Here is a 19,720-nt window from a genome sequence, read left to right as displayed (position 1 = left end):
GCTCTCCCATCCCTACCTCGACAATCTGCGCCAACCTCCTTCCCTGTCACTTTCTGTCTCCCTTTGGTACGGTGATCGCTGCTCGTCATTGCTCTCTCTTTCCCGCTCAATGTTGTTGTGTTCATGCTGGTCTCCCTCCCTCTCGTACTCGGTGCTCTCTCTATCTCTCTCTGAGTCGTTCGATCTACTCTGCTCGTCGATCACCGATCACCGGTCAATGCCACCTTTATCAATCCCTGAGTTCTCTTTCACCCATTCATGCACTGATCTATCTCTCTTTCTTTCGTTTTGTCTCTTTTTCTCTCACTATGTGTGGTTTGTGTGATAATGGGAAAGCAAATTGGGGGTCTTGTTTTTTGTGCCAAATTGGGGGGTTTTTCTTTCACTGTCTTGCTATTTTTGTTTATGTTTTATTGTCCATTGTTGAGTTTTCTTGTGGGAAAGAAAATCTTTGTTTAAACTTTAAATAATCTTTTTTTTTATTTGTTATTACTAGCTTGCATGTCATGTTTTGGATCTACAATTATTCGTTGAATTTTGTTAATGAGAACAAGTTGATTTTGCTTGCTTATTGTGTGGTTAATTTTCAAGACAAAAAGTTTCAGTGAAGAAAGGTAAAGAATGGCTTGTCTTATTGTTTGAATTCCATAATTTTCCTTTTGGGATATCCATCACGGTTCATTTTGAATTTTGTTTGTCCTTTTTGATAAAACTATTTTCTGATAACATATAATAATATAATAACATCTTGTGCCTGATTTATTTTCTAGAAGTTGCTTATGCTACACCCAAGACATTGACTAGAACAAGTTTTTTTAATCAAAAGCAATAAGAAGTGTATGTAGCGAAAGTGGAGTTGTCTCTTGATTTTAAGATGATACAAGTAGGCAAGCTTATTGTTAAGAATCTCATGATTTTAAGACGATATGTATCTAAGCTTGGTTGTGAATTCTTGATTGGTGGAATTTCTTTGTAGTTAATTATCAGATGTGTTGTGTGGTGATTGGATACTACGGCATGCCTGCAGCTGCAAAAGTGGTAAAAGCAGCAAGTCATGTGCATAAGAGAAGTAATTGGAGTAAACTCAGTTGGTGTTTGGAAGAAAACGTGATTATGTAGTCCAAGGTGCAGGAGAATGGTTTTACGTGGTTGGTTTTGGAGGTGCAGTTTACATGGAGCAAATGTGGGCATTTTACAATGGTTATATGTTTTCAAGTTTTATGATTTAATGTGGAGTTCAAAGTCTGTAAACTTGTCATGATCTAGGACTAGGAATGCCTTGATTGGGCTTAGTAGCTACATGCATTTTATTGCTTGTTAAAAATTTAAAATGATAATACATTTAAAACATATTAGATTTTTCTAATCTCTTCAAGAATAATGTTATCTTTTTCTAATTACTAGTTTCTCAACATCTTTCTTATAACAAAATATTGTATGAGAAGGAATGTTTTTTTATCTTTTGTTTTAGTTTTAGTACACCTTGTACTGAATATGTGTTTTAATAATATTTTCTTTTGTCCTATAAAAAAAGGCAATGAGAAGTTTAAGGAGAATCGTAGATAAGTTGATCTCTTACGAAGTGTAAGGATCCCGGACTTAATATAGTTTGATGATAGGAGATTAAAGAAACCGTCGCAGACATGAAATTTTTGTCTCCTAAAATATTTGACTTATTTTAGAATATTTCAATTTGCAACAATTTTTTAAAAACTAAAAATTAAAATAAACTGAAAAAACTCAAACCGTAAACTTGTTGTAGTTTTAAAAAATTTGAAACTAAAAACAGGAAACCAGGAACGGGGCCTAAGGTACCAAAGCAATCAGGTATGTAAAACGAAAGACACGCAAAAATCCAATAAACCATACTTTTTGCATTAACCATCAAAGTATCATTACATCATCTTAATTTTATAAAATTATTTTGAACCTATCATTGATAGGCAGTATTATTTAGTATATAATGAGTTGCGTACAGAGCCTAGATCCGAGGAATAAAATGAACCTGCAATGCATTTTTCATGACCGTAATGAACTCTTGTTTCTCAGTCAAATCCACATCCCCTCCCTCTGGTACCTTCCATTCAAAATTCAAAACCAAATTAGCCACAAAGTACTCCAAATTAAGCAAAGCCAACTTATAGCCAGGGCAAATCCTTCTCCCAGCACCAAAGGGCATCATCTTAATCTCTTTACTCCCAGTTATATCAAACCCTTCATCATTCAAAAACCTCTCTGGCTTAAACGCCATTGGATCCTCCCATACCTTAGGGTCCAACCCTATCATCCCCACCATGAAATTCACTGTCCCATTTTTAGGAACCAAGTAATCATTAAAAACCACGTCCTCGGCCACAACATGCGGCAAAGTAAAGTGCCCTGGTGGGTGTCGCCTCAACCCTTCCAAAATCACAGCTTTCAGATAAGGCAGTTTCTGCAAGTCTTCTTCTTTCACTTCCCTCTCTTCTCTCACTCTCTCGCCCAAGACGTTTCTAATCTCATCTACGACCCTTTCTTGCACGTGCGGGTACTTCACCAAATTCGCCATTACCCACTGCAGTGACATCGAAGTAGTATCCGAACCCGCGTTTATAAACTCGGCACACAGAGCCGAAATTTCCCCTTCGCTCAGATTGCGTTTCTCCTCAGGCAGCTGCAACTCCAACAGCGTGTCAACATAGGAGACAACGACGTTGTTGGTTCGCTTTTGCTTCCTGGCTCTTATAAGCGGAAACAATGCGTCATCTTGCTCCTTCTGCATCCTAAGCAGCTGCTCCCAAAGATTGCGACACAAAACGCGCGTGACTCTGGGCCAGAAATTGAGGATGTTGAAACTCTGAAAGTGCAGAAGCAATTTCCGCAGCACGAGCTCGATTTCTCTGACTTTCCCCTCATCGAGTGGTTCACCGAAGCACATGAGGATGAGCAAGCAGGACATGGCGTATTGGAAGTGATCGATGACTTTTATGGACTTGTTTGATTCAGAATCTGATTTGAGGCGGGTGAGGAGGGTGTGGAGGACTTCCTTGCGGATTCCGGAGAAGGACTTGACACGGGAAGGGTGAAGCATTTGGGAGGCGAGGTTGCGGCGGAGGGTGCGCCACGTGGCGCCGTAGGAGGAGGAGTTGATTTGGTGTCGGTTGTTGGTGAGGATTTTAAAGCCGCCATCCTTAGGGCGGTTGGCGAAGAGGGAACCGTGTTGGATTAGGGCTTGGTGGGCGAGGGAGTGATCGGCAATGAATATGGTGGGCTCAGTGCCAATGCGGAGAGTGATGATGGGGCCATATTTGGCGTGGAGTGTTTTCACAACTGCTTCGAGTTCGGATATGGATTTTCGGAGCCATAGAATGCTTGAGATGATTGGGATGTGAGGAGGGCCTGGAGGGATGGTTATGGTTTTCTTGTGAAGAGAGAATAGTATGGCTCTTATCAGCACGCAGACACAAAGAGTGACTAGGATTATGAACCAGGCTTCCATGGGTGGGGACTTGGTTCACTTTTCACGAGAGTGAGAGTGAGAGTGAGGCTCAGTGTCGTTGATAATTAAGGTGTGAGTGTCGAATGAGAGCCAATTATATAGCTGAGTTGGTTGAATTGTCTGTAAACTTATATGTTATCGATTCCTATTTATAAAAAAGAATGATAACTAACTACCCGTGTAAACAATGCACAACCTAGGTCATAAGTGACATGGTGGTATGTCAACTTAACTTAAAAAATTAATAGAAGCTAATTGTAATGATCTATGACAAAAAAATTTAAATATCAGGAAAGAAAAAATTATTAGTGTAGAACTTAAGCATATATAAAAAGAAGTATGAACATATTTTAGTTAAACTAATTTTACTTTATCTAAATAAAAAAAAATAGCCATTGCATGTAAAAGTTGACTTTTTGTGTTCCTTGTTATTAATTGTTAATAATGTAATCTGCCGAACTTTTTTTTTTCACCATAAAAATTCTCTCATTTGAAGCCACACGTAGTACTTAACATTTTTATGGAAAAAGAATTATGCACTAACTATCATCCAATCACAATTCACTATGTATTATAAGTTTGTTGGTTTATATAATAGTTATTTTAAAAATTATATCAAAGATGATTTGTGATTGGATGACACTATCTCATTTTCAATAAAAATATATCTTATATGGCATCCATTCAAATCAATAGCATTTGTTATTGTTGCTTAAATCTCCACAACTACCTTCATTCATTATCCCACTTATAATCTACAAACAAAAACAACATGAATGATGATGATCATAAATAACTTTAAAAGAGTTAGGCTTAAAATAAATTAATCTTTATTCATATATATATATATATATATATATATATATAAAAAGAGAGAGAGAGAGAGAGAATATAATTCATGTGAGAACACACTACTAGAGAACCTGTATTCTACATCGGTTATTTAAGGTTTACTACATCGGTTTACAACAGTCGTCGTAGCGGGTGTCATAAAAAGATGTCAACTATTCTATGACGGTCACATAGACCATCTTAGAATGTGTACGATTCTACGTCGGTGTCTCTGAAGGACCGTCTTAGCTAACTCTGCATTCTACGTCGATCCTTTACACGTGGTCATCGTAGACTGCAATGCATTCTAAGATGGTCACTAACATTATCTTATTTGAGAACATGAGAACAACTAGTAAAACCATCAAATTAAGATAAAAATAATAGATGGTTAAGATTAAAATATAAAGCAAATTACAATCACATCCCTTGCATTTAAGACTTATTACACTCACACCCCATCATTTTTCAAACCCTACACCCCCCCCCCCCCCATTGTTACAAATTCATTGCACAAACATTTGACCATCTATTCCCTTGACTCCATGACATCATGTGCCTTGGACATGCAATTTAATGAATTTTTAAGCCAAAAATGCCCTTATCTTCATGGACACAATTTGATATTTTTGTTTTCAACAAATAGGTTCAAGAACACCTCAAGATCAACTTATAAAAACCAGCATAAACATTTTTACTCACCCACCCAATGGTACTCAACAACAAGCAACGTTCAATGTTTGGCAGAATTTTTTTAATAAAAAATCAAATTCACACCAGGAAGCAATATTCAATGGTGCACAACTGAAATTGAACCCACACCAACAAGCTATGTTCAATGGTGCACCAACATCATCAACACATACCACAAATCAAACCCATCAACCATGCCACAACAACATAACCTAACCCACTAACCATCATAGCTATCACAACAACCTCAAGATTGAAATGGGGAAATAGAATAAAGAACAACAATCCAAAAAGGAAAAAAAAACATCAAGAACACAACTCCAAAAACATAAAGAGCAGCTAATTTCATATCTGAGCATGGACAAATTGAAGTAATATAATATTTTAAAAAAATAATGAAATGTGTTGTTACAATCAAAAAAAGAATCTTGACTAGTTACAATCAAGCCATTCTAAAGGATAGAGACTTGCAGTTGTGCTTCCATTGAACCTAACCCGGACATAGGCTATAGGAATCTTCCTCTTCTAGGAACCGACCTATAGTGAACACAAGATGATGAGATCTGAACACAATGGACATAATTTAGAAATTTTGGTGTTTTGAAATAGAATCACAAATCCATATTTGAACGCCCACTTGCTGTTGTCGAACGCAAAGAGAGCGCATGAGGCAAGGTCGACACACGCATGAGAAGAAAAGAATATGCTTCCCAAGGTGAAACTGAAATTGAAGTGTTGAGTGGTGGAAGTGGAGGCGAGGCGGTGCAGTGCAGTGAGTGGGTTATGGAGGTGAGCAATGCGATGAGGTGCCGTGAGTGGTTGTTGTGAACAAAGTGCGGCACAGAGGGCGATGGTCATGGTTATGGATGAAGTTGGGCAAAGAGGATGAAGATGAAGAGGCAAAGTGTGACGGTTAAGTGGAAGGGTTTATTGGGAATTTCACTCAAAACTTAAAGGAGTTAGTAATGGTAAAGGTTAAAGGGAAGCAAAAGACATGCATTTTAATGGAGGGGGTGCAAATGTAATAAGGTCTAAACTCACGAAAGGTCAATATAATTTTCTCACCCACCAACAAGAATCAAAATTATAAAGATCTCAATTATTACTTCCTAAACTATTTCAATTAACCCATCACTATTACCATCATCATAATCTTTGCCACCACCCCCATCGATCGCTGCTACCATGACCACCACTGTAGTCACCACCATGATCAATGTCGCCATCACTACTATCGTTAACCACCACCACTTCTGCTAACATGATCGTTGTCATCATCGCTAAAGCCATCATCACCACCAGTGGTGGTAGCGATAGTGATGTCAACGACGACGATGATGGCAGAGAGAGTGACGATCATGGTGATGATAATGAATTATTGATAATTAAGATATTTTAGAATGTGGTAGTTAAATATTTTTTATAGATTTAATTTTTGTGTAGGAAATTTTTCCGAGGTTTGATGGTTATATTATATTTTAATTTGAATTTTGATATATTTTAACTTCATTCATCTATTATTTTTAATCTTGATCTGATGATTATTATTAACTGAGCTCATGTTTGTACATAAGAAAGTGTTCTCACATGAGACACTTGAAAAAAGGACCTCAATCAAAGGGAAAGAGTCTCTTTACTAGAAAATTCACCTTTATATATATATATATATATGACATATCTTATAAAAGAAAGCATCTTTGTAAAATAGGCTAGAGGATTAAATTTAGACATATAACTATGCATTGAGGGTTAAGAGTTATGTCAAAAAGTCACATAAAAAGAAAAAAAAACTTGCATGATTTTTTAAGTAGTCACGTTGCATTAATGTTTGAATGTCTTTGTTTAATTATGTAGTCTAAATTTAATTTTTTTTACTCTCATAAAATATTTTTTTCTCATATAATATGTCTTATATATATTAAAAGAGAGAAAGAGAATGAACAACTATATAAACCAAGCATAAGTGCCCTTATTAATGTAAGTTTACTTTATGAAAGACTTTCTGTTCTTTTAATTTGTGGGTGCAATTCTCTGCTTCTTTTTAACTATGTAATCTGCCTAATTTCTATTCCTCTAAAAGAATTATTCTATATGAAGTTACAATGTATTACATTTTTTATCCCACCATCATGATCATAAGCTATGTTTTAAAAATTAGGCCGAATTAGTCGGCCGGACCAAAAAAATTATGAACTACCTAATAAAAAGTATATGTTTGTTTCTTCAAAATTTCTAAGATGTTTATGAACTATCGTTGGAATCCAATACTATGTGATAAATACGTTTTAAAATCTAATTAAACCTACCTTCAAACAAAAAAAAAATCTCATAAAACCTATATAGTTAATTACTCGGTCCAAAGTACCGTTGTAGATTAAAAATAGGTGAGATAATTTAACATTGGCCAATTCAAGAAAGTTTAAGGATAAATATGAATGACCTTGTTTGACACCAATTGCTTTATGTGAAGGCAACATATTTGATAATACACACTCTTCTAATTTTATTTAATAAGCTAATTTTATCAAGTCTAAATAACCATTAAGATAAGTAATTGGGTACCATATTAAAAGGCTAATTTGTATGTGAGGTTTACTAACTTTGTTTTTAAACACTAATTAGTTAGAAGCTTAAATACTTATGTAAATTTATTTGAATCTAATTTCTTATATACTCAATAAATAAGATATAAGTCTGAATTAGGCTTAATCCTTCCAAGTCAGCTTCAACCTTATGGATTAAAAAACAAAATTAAAAAAAGAAATTCTATCAAGTGACCAATCAATTTTTTTTAACAAAAATTAATTATTAACAGAAGTGGCAAACACTCCACGTTGATATCATAATAACCCGAACAAAACCCAATTTGTTTCTTACTCAATTAAAGTGTTTAATTAAACAAATAAGTTCAAGTACATTAGGCTCAACTATTTAAATACGTTAAATACAAAATAATTAAAATTACATAAACTCACAATTCATGAAAATACTTGCTTATATGATCTTTCAATCATAATCTATAGTAGTAAAAAAAGTAATTATTTTTTTATTTATTGAGATCTATATTTTTAATTCTACGTATTAATATTTAAGTGCATATGCCTATTTGAATAATTATTAGATGCTCAATTGATAAAAAAAAATATTTTAATAAAAAGTTATAAAAACAAAGACATTTTTTTACTGACTAAATTGTAAAAAAAAAATGATAGTTTTTTTTACAAACTAAAGTAATAAACTCAATAAACCTAAATTTTTTTTACAAATTAGGGTATGTTTATTTTGATGTTAGAATCCACTAAACATCCGTTGAGTTCAATCTAGTTTGGATCATACTTCTTCGTTGACATGCTTTGAAAGTCATGAAATCAATAAACCAAGCACACTTAATTTCAAACTTTCAATAAGTTCACTCACATAAATGAACTAAACTTAATATTTTTTACAAGCTAAACCTAAACTTACAACTCGCTTACACCTCATTTTGTGTATGTTTGAATTAAAATTTACAATTCTTGCTTCTCCAAAACCTTGTTTTCAAACAAAATTTTACTCACACATACTTTGGAAAACTTTCCAAACTGAATTTGCTCTTAAATATACTTTCGAACCCTCCCACCAAAAATCCAAGCACTACACCCGCATTGCTATGATTATAGTTTGTGAAACACTATGTGACGCACCTAAATGCTACTTTCTTCGGGCAATCAAGGCTTTTTGGAGGATTTTAGTCTGATGGAGACTTCTCCTAAGATTGAAAAGGAATAAAAGGGGAGAGAATTATTTTAATGTTTCGCATTTGCTCCCTATAACTTCAAAATTTTTGCATTTGTTCCAATAAATTCATCATTTAAGCACATGTGTCAACATAAGTGACATTGCAGTATTAAATTATGATATAAATCCATGATGTTGATCATTTTTATAGATTTAATTTTTATTTAGGAAATTTTTTAAACATTTGATATATTAGATTTTAATTTAAATTTTGATATGTTTTAATATTATATTCATCTATTTTTTTTAATCTTGATCGAATAATTATTATTATTAAGTAATCTGATGTTCGTACTTAAGAAAGTGTTCTCACATGAGACACTTGCAAAAAAAGGCCTCAATGAAAGGAAAGAAAGAGTCTCATAAAACTTATATATATATATATATGGCATTTTTATGGAAAAAAACATCTTATATGTTTTATGTCAAAAAGTCACTTACTGTATAAAAAAACTCATGACTTTTTCAAGTAACTATATTTTATTAAATTTTAATTGTCCATAATTGATTATACAATTTAAATTTAATTCGTTCACTCTCATATAAAATATATTTTTTTCATATGATGTCTTATATATATTAAAGAGAGAAAGAGAGAAATAGAATGAACAACTATAACCATGCATAAGTGCCCTTATTAATGTAAGTTTACTTTATGAAATACAACACATTGTAATATTTGACTTTCTGCCCTTTTCTAATTTTTAGGTGTAATTTTGTGCTCCTTTTTAATGATGTAATCTACCTAATTTTTATTCCTCTAAAAGAATTATTCTATTTGAATTTACAAGTAATATATTACATTTTTTATCTCACCATTATGATCAAAAGCTATGTTTTAAAAAATTAGGCCGAATTAGTCAGCCGGACCAAAAATTTTATGAACTACCTAATAAAAAGCATATGTTTGTTTCTTCAAAATTTCTAAGATGTGTTATAAACTATCTTTGAAATCCAATACTACGTGATGAATACGTTTTAAAATCTAATAAAACCTACCTTCAAACAAAAAAAATCTAATAAAACCTTTACCCTATGTTTGGATGTGATATTTAAATAAGGTAATTTATTTTTTTAGTGAATTTGAAATGCTCCTATTATATTTCAGGTTTGGATACAGAATTTCAAAGAATTTAAATTTACATCAATTTTTAAAAGAATTTTAATAGACTAAAATAGTAAGAATTGAAATTTCTCGTAATTGATAAGAATTTCAAATTCTCTCGTCTCACACAATAGCCCTTCGTTCTCTCTCACCCAATCTTCGAAAACCACAAGCAGTGTCATCAGATACTTTTGCGCCCGTGCGAAGTTCAATGGCGCGACGGTCCATCGTCCGGTTCGATCAAACCCCTTCTATTGTTCCAAATATTCATTCCAACCGTTCATGTGGTGTTTTTCTTTCTCTTTCTTTTTATCAATCTCCACCGCGCTGCTTATTCAAATTCCTTCTTCGCGCTTCACCTCCGTTGTAGCTGGTAGAACCCAATCAACCGACACGGCAAGGCACGAAATTGTAGTTGAGGTTCGGATGGAGTTCGATTTTTTGGCTGACAACATTGGGTGGCGGCAGAGGAGCGCAACAGAGAAGAGACGGGCTCCGGTGACCGCCATGGCAGCGGGTGATAGGAACATGAAAAACATGCATATGAGGAAGCTAAAGGTGAATGAGATATTGTTTGTGAAATGACAAATATAATATACTATTGAATAAGATTTATGATTGAAGATAATATAAAACTGTTTAATATAGACATTAAACTTTTTTAATTTAATACATATAATATAATATTTAAAAATGACTAATATTTATTTTTATTTAATACTAAAATTTTAATTTTTAAATATATTTTAAAATGAAATTTTGAATTTTATTGAAATTGAATTACTTTATCCAAATTAAAAAATTAAAATACAAGAAATTGAAATATTTCATCCAAATAAAATAAAAGAAATTTAAATCAATACAATTAAAATATTATGTATTTAAATTTCTTAAAAAATTTCAAATCCTTCATCCAAACACAAGGTTATAGTTAATTACTCAGTCCAAAATCCTGATGTATTCAAGAATGTTTAAGGGTAAATATGAATGACCTTGTTAGGCATCAATTACTTTATGAGAAAGCAACATATTTGATAATACACACACTTATAATTTAATAAACTAATTTTATTAAGTTTAAATAACCATTAAGATAAGTAATTAAGTATCATATTAAAAGGCTATTTGTATGTGAGGTTTGCTAACTTTGTTTTTAAACACTAATTAGTTAGAGGCTTAAATAAATTGTGCCATATGTAAAATTATTTGAATCTAATTTGTTATATACTCAGTAAATAAGTCATTAGGCTTAATCCTTCCCAGTCAACTTCAACCTTATGAATGAAAAATAAAAACACATAATTAAAGAATATGTATTAAGTGACGAATCAAATTTTTTAACAAAAATTGATTATTAACCGATGTGGTGGCAAATACTCCCGTTGATATAAAAATAACCCAAACAAAACCCATTTTGTTACATACTCAATTAAATTATTTAAGTAAATAAATAAGTTCATTAAGCTCAATTATTTAAATACGTTAAATACAAAACAATTAAAATTACATATACTCACAATTCATGAAAATACTTGCTATGATCTTTCAATCAATCTATATAGTAGTAAAAAAAGTAATGATTTTTTTTATTTATTGAAATCTATATTTTTAATTTTGCGTATTACAATTTAAGTGCATATGCCTATTTGAATAATTATTAGATGCTCAATTGATAAAAAAATATTTTAATAAAAAGTTATAAAAACCACTACTAGAAAAATGCAATTTAGCACCGAAATTAGCGACCGAAATATTTCGGTCTCTCTTAGCGACCGAAGTAGCGACCACACAGTTAACATTGCAACTCACGACTGAATTTGCGACCAAAATTGATCATGATATCTAACTTGTGTCAGCAACTGAATTAGCAACCGAAAATAAAGGTCGTTGAAAACTTCGCTGGCTATTTCGGTTGCTATATATGTAAAAAAACAAAAGTACTTTAGCCACCAAAGTAGCGACTGATATGCAATTGAAGATAACAACCGAAAAGGGTTCGGTCGCTATTTGGAGATTATAGCGACCGAATAATTTTCGGTCACAACACATATTTCTGTTTTGAGATTAGCGACCGAAATATCCTTTTTCTTTAAAAGTGAAGTAACAAAATTTTTATTTATTATAAATTGTAATAAATATATAATATAATTAAATATATTTTATACTAGAAAAATATTGAAATTAATATATTAATAATATTTTTCAATTAAGAGAATAATATTTACATGATTTGATTAAGATAAATAAATCATGCTTATCATTGGTCTTTTAATTTGTGTTTTTTACAAAATAAATATTTAAAAATGATAATAAATACCCTTTAAATTCTGAAAATATATGATAATCAAAATTTATAAAATTAAGTAATTTAAAATATAAGGTATAAGTGTAACACCAATTATTCAATAAGTTTAAATATGACATAAGTAAAATTTATGCATTGATGAAGACCCAATTTGACTTTAGTACAACATGTGCATTGAGCAAGGCCCAATAAGATGCAATGCGTAACATATGCATTAACTAAAATCCCAAATTTACTTTCATTTAAGGCTTAATTGCCAAATATGTCTCCCTATTTTACCTATAATTTCACCAAATTAGTCTTCTTATTTTTTTTAATTCACTATTTGAGTCGCTGATTTTAACTAGGGGTGGGTAAACAGGCTCGGGTTCATGAATCGAATAGCAGGGCCTGTGGTTTGCACAGACCACAAACCAATTTTTTTTTTTTATAAAATCTATGGCTATGCAAGATTTTGGGTCCGTCCAGCATAATCTGCAAGCTGTATGGGTTTGGACGACGGGGTTCATGGGTTGACCCGCAAACCCACAACTACTAACTAAGACCAACTCAAACCAAATTAATCCTAAAAGCCTAATCCAAAATTTCTTTTCATTTATGTTGAAAATTTATTTGATTGTGTTAAAATTTTTATAATTAAGTATTTGTTAGAGATTTATTAAGATTTAAAAAAAAATATATAACTGAGTGTAATTGACTTTTTCTAAGAGAAAAAACTATATTTATTTTCAAAGTTAAGTATTTCTTTAAAAACTAGGCCCGCGAGACGAGTGCGGACCAATGTATTAAGTTCATGTGCAGGGCAGACTGGTCCGTCTACTACCAATGTGAGTTTACGCGGGACGAGACGGTCCACTTACCCACTCCTAATTTTAATCGTTGATGGTTAAATTTCAAACATAGATTATAATAAAAAGTTGACTAACATTTTCTTAAAAAAATAAAAACTTTAAAAATGCTTGCGGAAGGACAACAACCATGATGTTTAGAATGAGAAACACACTCCTTTATGACGACATCTAAGTGCTCATTTGAATATTTGGTGCAAAATATAATATTAATATAAATTTTATGCAAAAATAGTTCAAATTCAAATTTTTTATTTATTATATTTTTATGATCTTATATATTATCTTTTAAAATATAACATATAAAATTAAATTCTATTTTCACATAAATTACAATATGTATATTTATATAAGTTTTTTTATTTTATATATTATATTTTTCCTTTAAAATAATGTTTTTGATTTAGTGACAACATTTTTTATCTATATTAAGAAATTCATGTTATTTATTGTAATATAGATAAAAACAATGTCAATAAATTACATAAATAAATATTTTAAAAATAGAAAATATTCTCATTTTATTTACTATATAATTTAATTCTTTAAAAAAATTAACCACTTGATTAAATAAAATTAAATATAAATAAAAAATACTATTCTAATAAATAATAAAAATATCTTACTCTTAATATATGAAAAAAGTATTATTCACATAAATTAGAATATGTATATTTATATAAGTTTTTTATTTTATATATTATATTTATCCTTTAAAATAACATTTCTAATTTAGTGACAACATTTTTTTATCTATATTAAAAAATTCATATTATTTATTGTAATAGAAATAAAAATAGTGTCAATAAATTACATAAATAAATATTTTAAAAATAGAAAATATTATCATTTTATATAAGTACATTTATTTACTATATAATTTAATTCTTTAAAAAAATTAACCACTTGATTAAATAAAGTTAAATATAAATAAAAAAATACTATTCTAATAAATAATAAAAATATCTTACTCTTAATATATGTAAAAAATATTATTCATATAAATGAGAATATGTATATTTATATAAGTTTTTTTATTTTATATTATATTTATCTTTTAAAGCATTGTTTCTAATTTAGTGACAACATTTTTTATCTCTAGTAAGAAATTCATGTTATTTATTGTAACCACATCTTATTTTAATTTATTTTATATTTAAAATTTAATTACTTGTTAGCGATCGAATTAGCTACCCCACACTTCGGTTGCTAATTTGGTCCCAAGCAAAATAGCAACCAAATATCTAGCGACCGAATTTTGTTTGCTTGTGACTTAGTAATTCGATGGCGAAATAGTAACCGAATAGAAATTCGGTTGCTAAGGGTTTAGCGACTTGGGTTTTTGCAACGTACATGATTCGGTCGCTATTTCGGTGACTAAGAGTTGTAGTGACCGAATTTAGGGATTTAGCGACCGAATATTTCGGTCGCTAAATCATGTTTTTTTTGTAGTTAGCAAAGACATTTTTTTACTGACTAAAGTAATAAACTCAATAAACCTAACTTAATTTTTTTTACAAATTAGGGTATGTTTATTTTGATGTTAGAATTCATTAAACATCCGTTGAGTTCAATCTAGTTAGGACTATACTTCTTCGTTGACATGCTTTGAAAGTCATGAAATCAATAAACTGAACACACTTAATTTCAAATTTTCAATAAGTTCACTCACATAAATGAACTAAACTTAATGAACAACTATTTTTCTCATAAGAAGTTCAATGGCGCAACGGTCCATCGTCCGATTCGATCAACCCCTTCTATTGTTCCAAATATTCATTCCAACTGTCCATGTGGTGCTTCTCTTTCTCTTTCTTTTTATCGATCTCCACAGCGCGCTCTGCTTATTCAAATTCCTTCTTTGTGCTTCACCTCTGTTGTGCTTGGCAGAACCAGGTCAACCGACACGGCAAGGCACGACACTATAGTTGAGGTCCGAAGGGAGTTCGATTTTTTGGCCGACAACACTAAGTGGCGATGAGACGGGCTCCGGTGACTGCCATGGCAGCGGGGTGACTGGAACATGAAAAACATGCATATGAGGAAGTTAAAGGTGAATGAGATATTGCTTCTGAAATGACAAATATAATATATTATTGGATAAGATTTATGATTGAAGATAATATAAAACTGTTTAATATTGACATTAAACTTGTTTAATGTAATACATATAATATAATATTTAAAAATGACTGATATTTATTTTTATTTAATAATAAAATTTAATATTTAAAAATGTTTTAAAATAAAATTTTAAATTTTATTAAAATTGAATTATTTCATTCAAATAAAATGAAAGAAATTTAAATCAATGTAATTAAAATATTATGTATTTGAATTTCTTAAAAAATTTCAAATCCTTCGTCCAAACACGAGGTTATAATTAATTGTTCAATCCAAAATTCTGATGTACATTAAAAATAGGTGAAATAATTCAACATAGACCAATTCAAGAAAGTTTAAGGGTGTACATTAAAAATAGGTGAAATAATTCAACATACACCAATTCAAGAAAGTTTAAGGGTAAATATGAATGACCTTGTTAGGCACCAATTACTTTATGAGAAAGCAACATATTTGATAATACACTCTTATAATTTAATAAGCTAATTTTATTAAGTTTAAATAACCATTAAGATAAGTAATTAAGTATCATATTAAAAGGCTAATTTGTATGTGAGGTTTACTAACTTCATTTTTAAATACTAGTTAGTTAGAGGCTTAAATAAATTTGCCATATGTAAAATTATTTGAATCTAATTTGTTATATACTCAATAAATAAGACATTAGTCTGAATTAGGCTTAATCCTTCCCAGTCAACTTCAACCTTATGAATGAAAAATAAAAACACATAATTAAAGAATATGTATTAAGTGGCGAATCAATTTTTTTAACAAAAATTAATTATTAACTGATGTGGTGGCAAATATTCCAGTTGATATAATAATAACCCAAACAAAACCCATTTTGTTTCATACTCAATTAAATTATTTAATTAAATAAATAAGTTCATTAAGCTCAATTATTTAAATACGGTAAATACAAAATAATTAAAATTACATAAACTCACAATTCATGAAAATACTTGCTTATATGATCTTTCAATCATAATCTATAGTAGTAAAAAAAGTAATGATTTTTTTATTTATTGAAATCTATATTTTTAATTCTACGTATTACAATTTAAGTGCATATGCCTATTTGAATAATTATTAGATGCTCAATTGATAAAAAAGTATTTTAATAAAAAGTTATTGAAACAAAGACATTTTTTTACAGTCTCATTGTAAAAAAAAATGATAGTTTTTTTTTTACAAACTAAAGTAATAAACTCAATAAACCTAAAGTTTTTTTTACAAATTAGGGTATGCTTATTTTGATGTTAGAATCCACTAAACATCCGTTGAGTTCAATCTAGTTAGGACCATACCTTGACATGCTTTGAAAGTCAATAAACCAAACACACTTAATTTTAAACTTTCAATAAGTTCTCACATAAATGAACTAAACTTAATATTTTTTACAAGCTAAACCTAAACTTACAACTCGCTTACACCTCATTTTGTGTATGTTTGAATTAAAATTTACAATTCTTGCTTCTTCAAAACCTTGTTTTCAAACAAAATTTTACTCACACATACTTTGGAAAACTTTCCAAACATGATTCCAAACTGAATTTGCTCTTAAATATACTTTCGAACCCTCCCACCAAAAATCCAAGCACTACACCCGCATTACTATGATTATAGTTTGTGAAACACTATGTGACGCACCTAAATGCTACTTTCTTCGGGCAATCAAGGCTTTTTGGAAGATTTTAGTCTGATGGAGACTTCTCCTAAGATAGAGAAGGACTAAAAGGGGAGAGGATTATTTGTGTTTGTCGACTATTTAGAGATAATTTATAGATCTAACACGAGCGAGAATTCTCATTTATGAGTGAGAGAAATAAATCTTCATGAATTTAAAGTCTATCTAAGATGAGTCCAAATCCTTGATGCATCAGATCAGAGACATTCACTTTTTTGGTGTTAGATTTCTTACCAAAAGATTGAACAGGAAAGTTAACAAATTAGTCGAACATCATGGGGAATGTTAGCATAGACCCCATATTTCTGTTTGATATTTATTTGTAATGTCCTGACTTATTTAGCCTAGTGCGACTCAACTACATAAATTCAAAGCATGAAAAACCATGCAACAAGAGCCAGTCACACAAGGCAAATATTCGAGCAACCACAGACAAAAATCTCGTCATTATATCAAAGTATAACTTTTGTAACAATAACAGCACATCTAATATTCCACAAGTTCCATGAACACGGGCCAAGCATTCATTTTATAACAAGATAATGTAATTAAATAGAGCAAATCTTTTCCCTAGAAAAAGAAACTAAGCACTGAACCTCTTCTGGTAGCTCAACGGTAGCTACTTAAAGGGTCAGCTGTTTTCCCAGATCTAGCATCAGTCCATGCTTTTGCAATGGTTTTCTTCATCTCTTCGTCCCCATCCTCATACATGTTCTGCAATATTACAGGCATAGTAAAAGTCAAATTGAATGTTCCAAAGGGTACATGGTACATGCATAAAATTAAAACACGGTAGCTTCATCCAATTAAAGAAATCAAAGAATCTGACCCTCATCATGTCCATGATTCCTGCCATTGGGTCTTTCTCCTTATCCAGATTTGGCTTTAGCTGTAACATCAACACAAAAATTACTACTTAATCACATTGATTAACCGGGGAAAAGGATGTCATTTAAATCTTAGCACCACACTACCTTGTCTTCTTTGAAGTGCAAATCTAGCCAGTTTCCTTTGGAAGCCTTCACCAACGTGATGATTGCCCTTTTAGGCTTGACCACAACCTTACATTTCTCTGGTACTATCTCCTTATGCAATTTTGATATTGCACATCGGTAGTTCTTCCCTTGAACATCATGGAACTTAACATCAAATGACATTGACTTAAACTCAGATTCAACCTTGTCTTCATCAATTCCCTCCATTAACACATATATCTGTCAAAGAACAAATAAAAGAAGCATAGTCATCAGGAGAAATTTGATACTCTTGACCAAGAATGTAACTGTTAATTTACCGTGTGTTTGGGTGTACGTTATTAATGTGTAAAATCAAGTCAGTTTTATAAAAAGACACAGAAGCTGTGGGTCCTTCCCTCTTATCTGACACATGTAAAAGGGGAAAAGACGTGTATCCAGACATACTATTAAGCTATTCTTATAGACTAAAACGGAATGACAATAACTATCATTGTTTACACTGCTTAAAATAAAATGAAACTTGATAAACATAATGCATCCAATTTTGTTCAACACCTCTATTCTACTTCCTCTAATTTTCGGAAATCAACTTATAATTTACTTATCTCCTAATATATTTTACATTCCTTTCACTTCTCAAACAATAAAAATAAAATCTTGTTATATTCCATGGCAAAATTCCAATGGGTATGGTAATTTTATTACGTTCAACTACTCAATTTTACTGCATTCCACTTGTCTCAAACAAAGCCACAAGCGAAACTCTATCCTACCGTCACTGAACACCCCCAGGCCCCAAATGATGTCATATATACGAAAATAGCTCATTCTATAAGTGATCAATTACATCATCTTGACAACAGTTCAACTTGTGGTTAATTGTAAGTAAATAAACGAGCAATTGAGTTTGATAATCAGTCAATGGGAAATGCATCTCTATACATAAACAAGAAATTATTAGAAAATCTTGGATCACCACGTATCTATGATTCTTATGAAATCAAGATTTTCACTTTATGAGAAAGAATTAACACACCTCAACTACGTGTCGTGTAGGTTTAATTAAGGACCCAAGGTTATCAATGGCGGATGGCAGAAGGCCAAAATTCAACCATAGAAACACGCCATTTTGGCTTATGGCACGGCGATAACAAGTCATTTAACAACATTGTTAAGACCATGGTAGTCTCATACCATGTAATGATTTCTCATCAACCAGGACACAAGGTTGCAATCAAATCATTACACAAAACATCACGCAAGCTTATTGGTTAAAATCGAACAACCAAAATTTGAACACTGTTATTAGAAAAAATACAATTCAGTTGATTAATATTCAGATGTATACATCTAAACCATGATGACAAGTATCTCCGCAAATTATAAGACTATTTACCTTAACTTTGTCGCTATCCTGATCCCAACTGAACGAAGCGAGTGCGGCATAATTCAGTGCAACTGAAGGCGCCACCTTAGTTCCGGTCGTAATCGGCGCCGGAATCTGCGAAGCCTGCGCAGAAGGCTCCTCTGATGACGATAACTGCAAAATCATCCCAGATTTTTTCACACGAAGGAATCACAGAGCAATAAACGGAAATAATTAGCAAAAATGCGAAGAAATTTGTTATTTGCTATAAATGAGAACGAACCTTTTCGAGGATGCGAATTTCGGAGGAGAGTAGAGAGAGAGTTCGAGGTCTTTTGACGATGCTGTGGAGGTGGCGAAGCTCCTCCAAATCCAATGCCAAGTCTTGCGGCATTTTTTCACTCTTCACAGTATCAGAAATTGAAATCACAACTTCAGATAATAATAACTATTCTTACAAGTTTTGTTTTATATTGCGGTTTGGAAAATGCTAGAATACTAGGAAAAACATTTGTATTAGGGGCAATTT

At 31.3% G+C, this 19,720-nt stretch overlaps 2 protein-coding genes across 2 annotated transcripts; both read right to left on the bottom strand.

The window, feature by feature from the left end:
* Positions 1 to 1,854: 1,854 nt before the first annotated feature.
* Positions 1,855 to 3,585, bottom strand: LOC114419775 (cytochrome P450 89A2-like). The gene has a single exon (XM_028385555.1). The coding sequence runs from the start codon at positions 3,476 to 3,478 to the stop codon at positions 1,982 to 1,984; it is 1,497 nt and encodes a 498-aa protein (XP_028241356.1). The 5' UTR covers positions 3,479 to 3,585; the 3' UTR covers positions 1,855 to 1,981.
* Positions 3,586 to 17,263: 13,678 nt separating this feature from the next.
* Positions 17,264 to 19,720, bottom strand: LOC114419774 (calcyclin-binding protein-like). Its single transcript, XM_028385554.1, has 5 exons — positions 19,475 to 19,720; positions 19,222 to 19,365; positions 17,823 to 18,062; positions 17,678 to 17,737; positions 17,264 to 17,562 (listed from the first exon to the last, which is right to left on the bottom strand). Exons 1-5 carry the CDS (start codon positions 19,583 to 19,585, stop codon positions 17,458 to 17,460), a joined length of 660 nt encoding a protein of 219 aa, XP_028241355.1. The 5' UTR covers positions 19,586 to 19,720; the 3' UTR covers positions 17,264 to 17,457.

The sequence above is a fragment of the Glycine soja genome, chromosome 7 (genome assembly GCF_004193775.1).
Source record: "Glycine soja cultivar W05 chromosome 7, ASM419377v2, whole genome shotgun sequence".
Lineage (NCBI taxonomy): Eukaryota > Viridiplantae > Streptophyta > Magnoliopsida > Fabales > Fabaceae > Glycine > Glycine soja.
This window is presented reverse-complemented; position numbering and strand designations above follow the sequence as displayed.

Bases quoted from the DNA above. Each gene is read 5' to 3' on its own strand.
- LOC114419775 (XM_028385555.1), bottom strand. From the start codon at position 3,478: ATGGAAGCCTGGTTCATAATCCTAGTCACTCTTTGTGTCTGCGTGCTG.
- LOC114419774 (XM_028385554.1), bottom strand. From the start codon at position 19,585: ATGCCGCAAGACTTGGCATTGGATTTGGAGGAGCTTCGCCACCTCCAC. The intron at 19,366-19,474 runs GTTCGTTCTCAT...ATGATTTTGCAG, and splicing joins AAATTCGCATCCTCGAAAAG to TTATCGTCATCAGAGGAGCC. The intron at 17,563-17,677 runs GTCAGATTCTTT...GTAATATTGCAG, and splicing joins GAATCATGGACATGATGAGG to AACATGTATGAGGATGGGGA.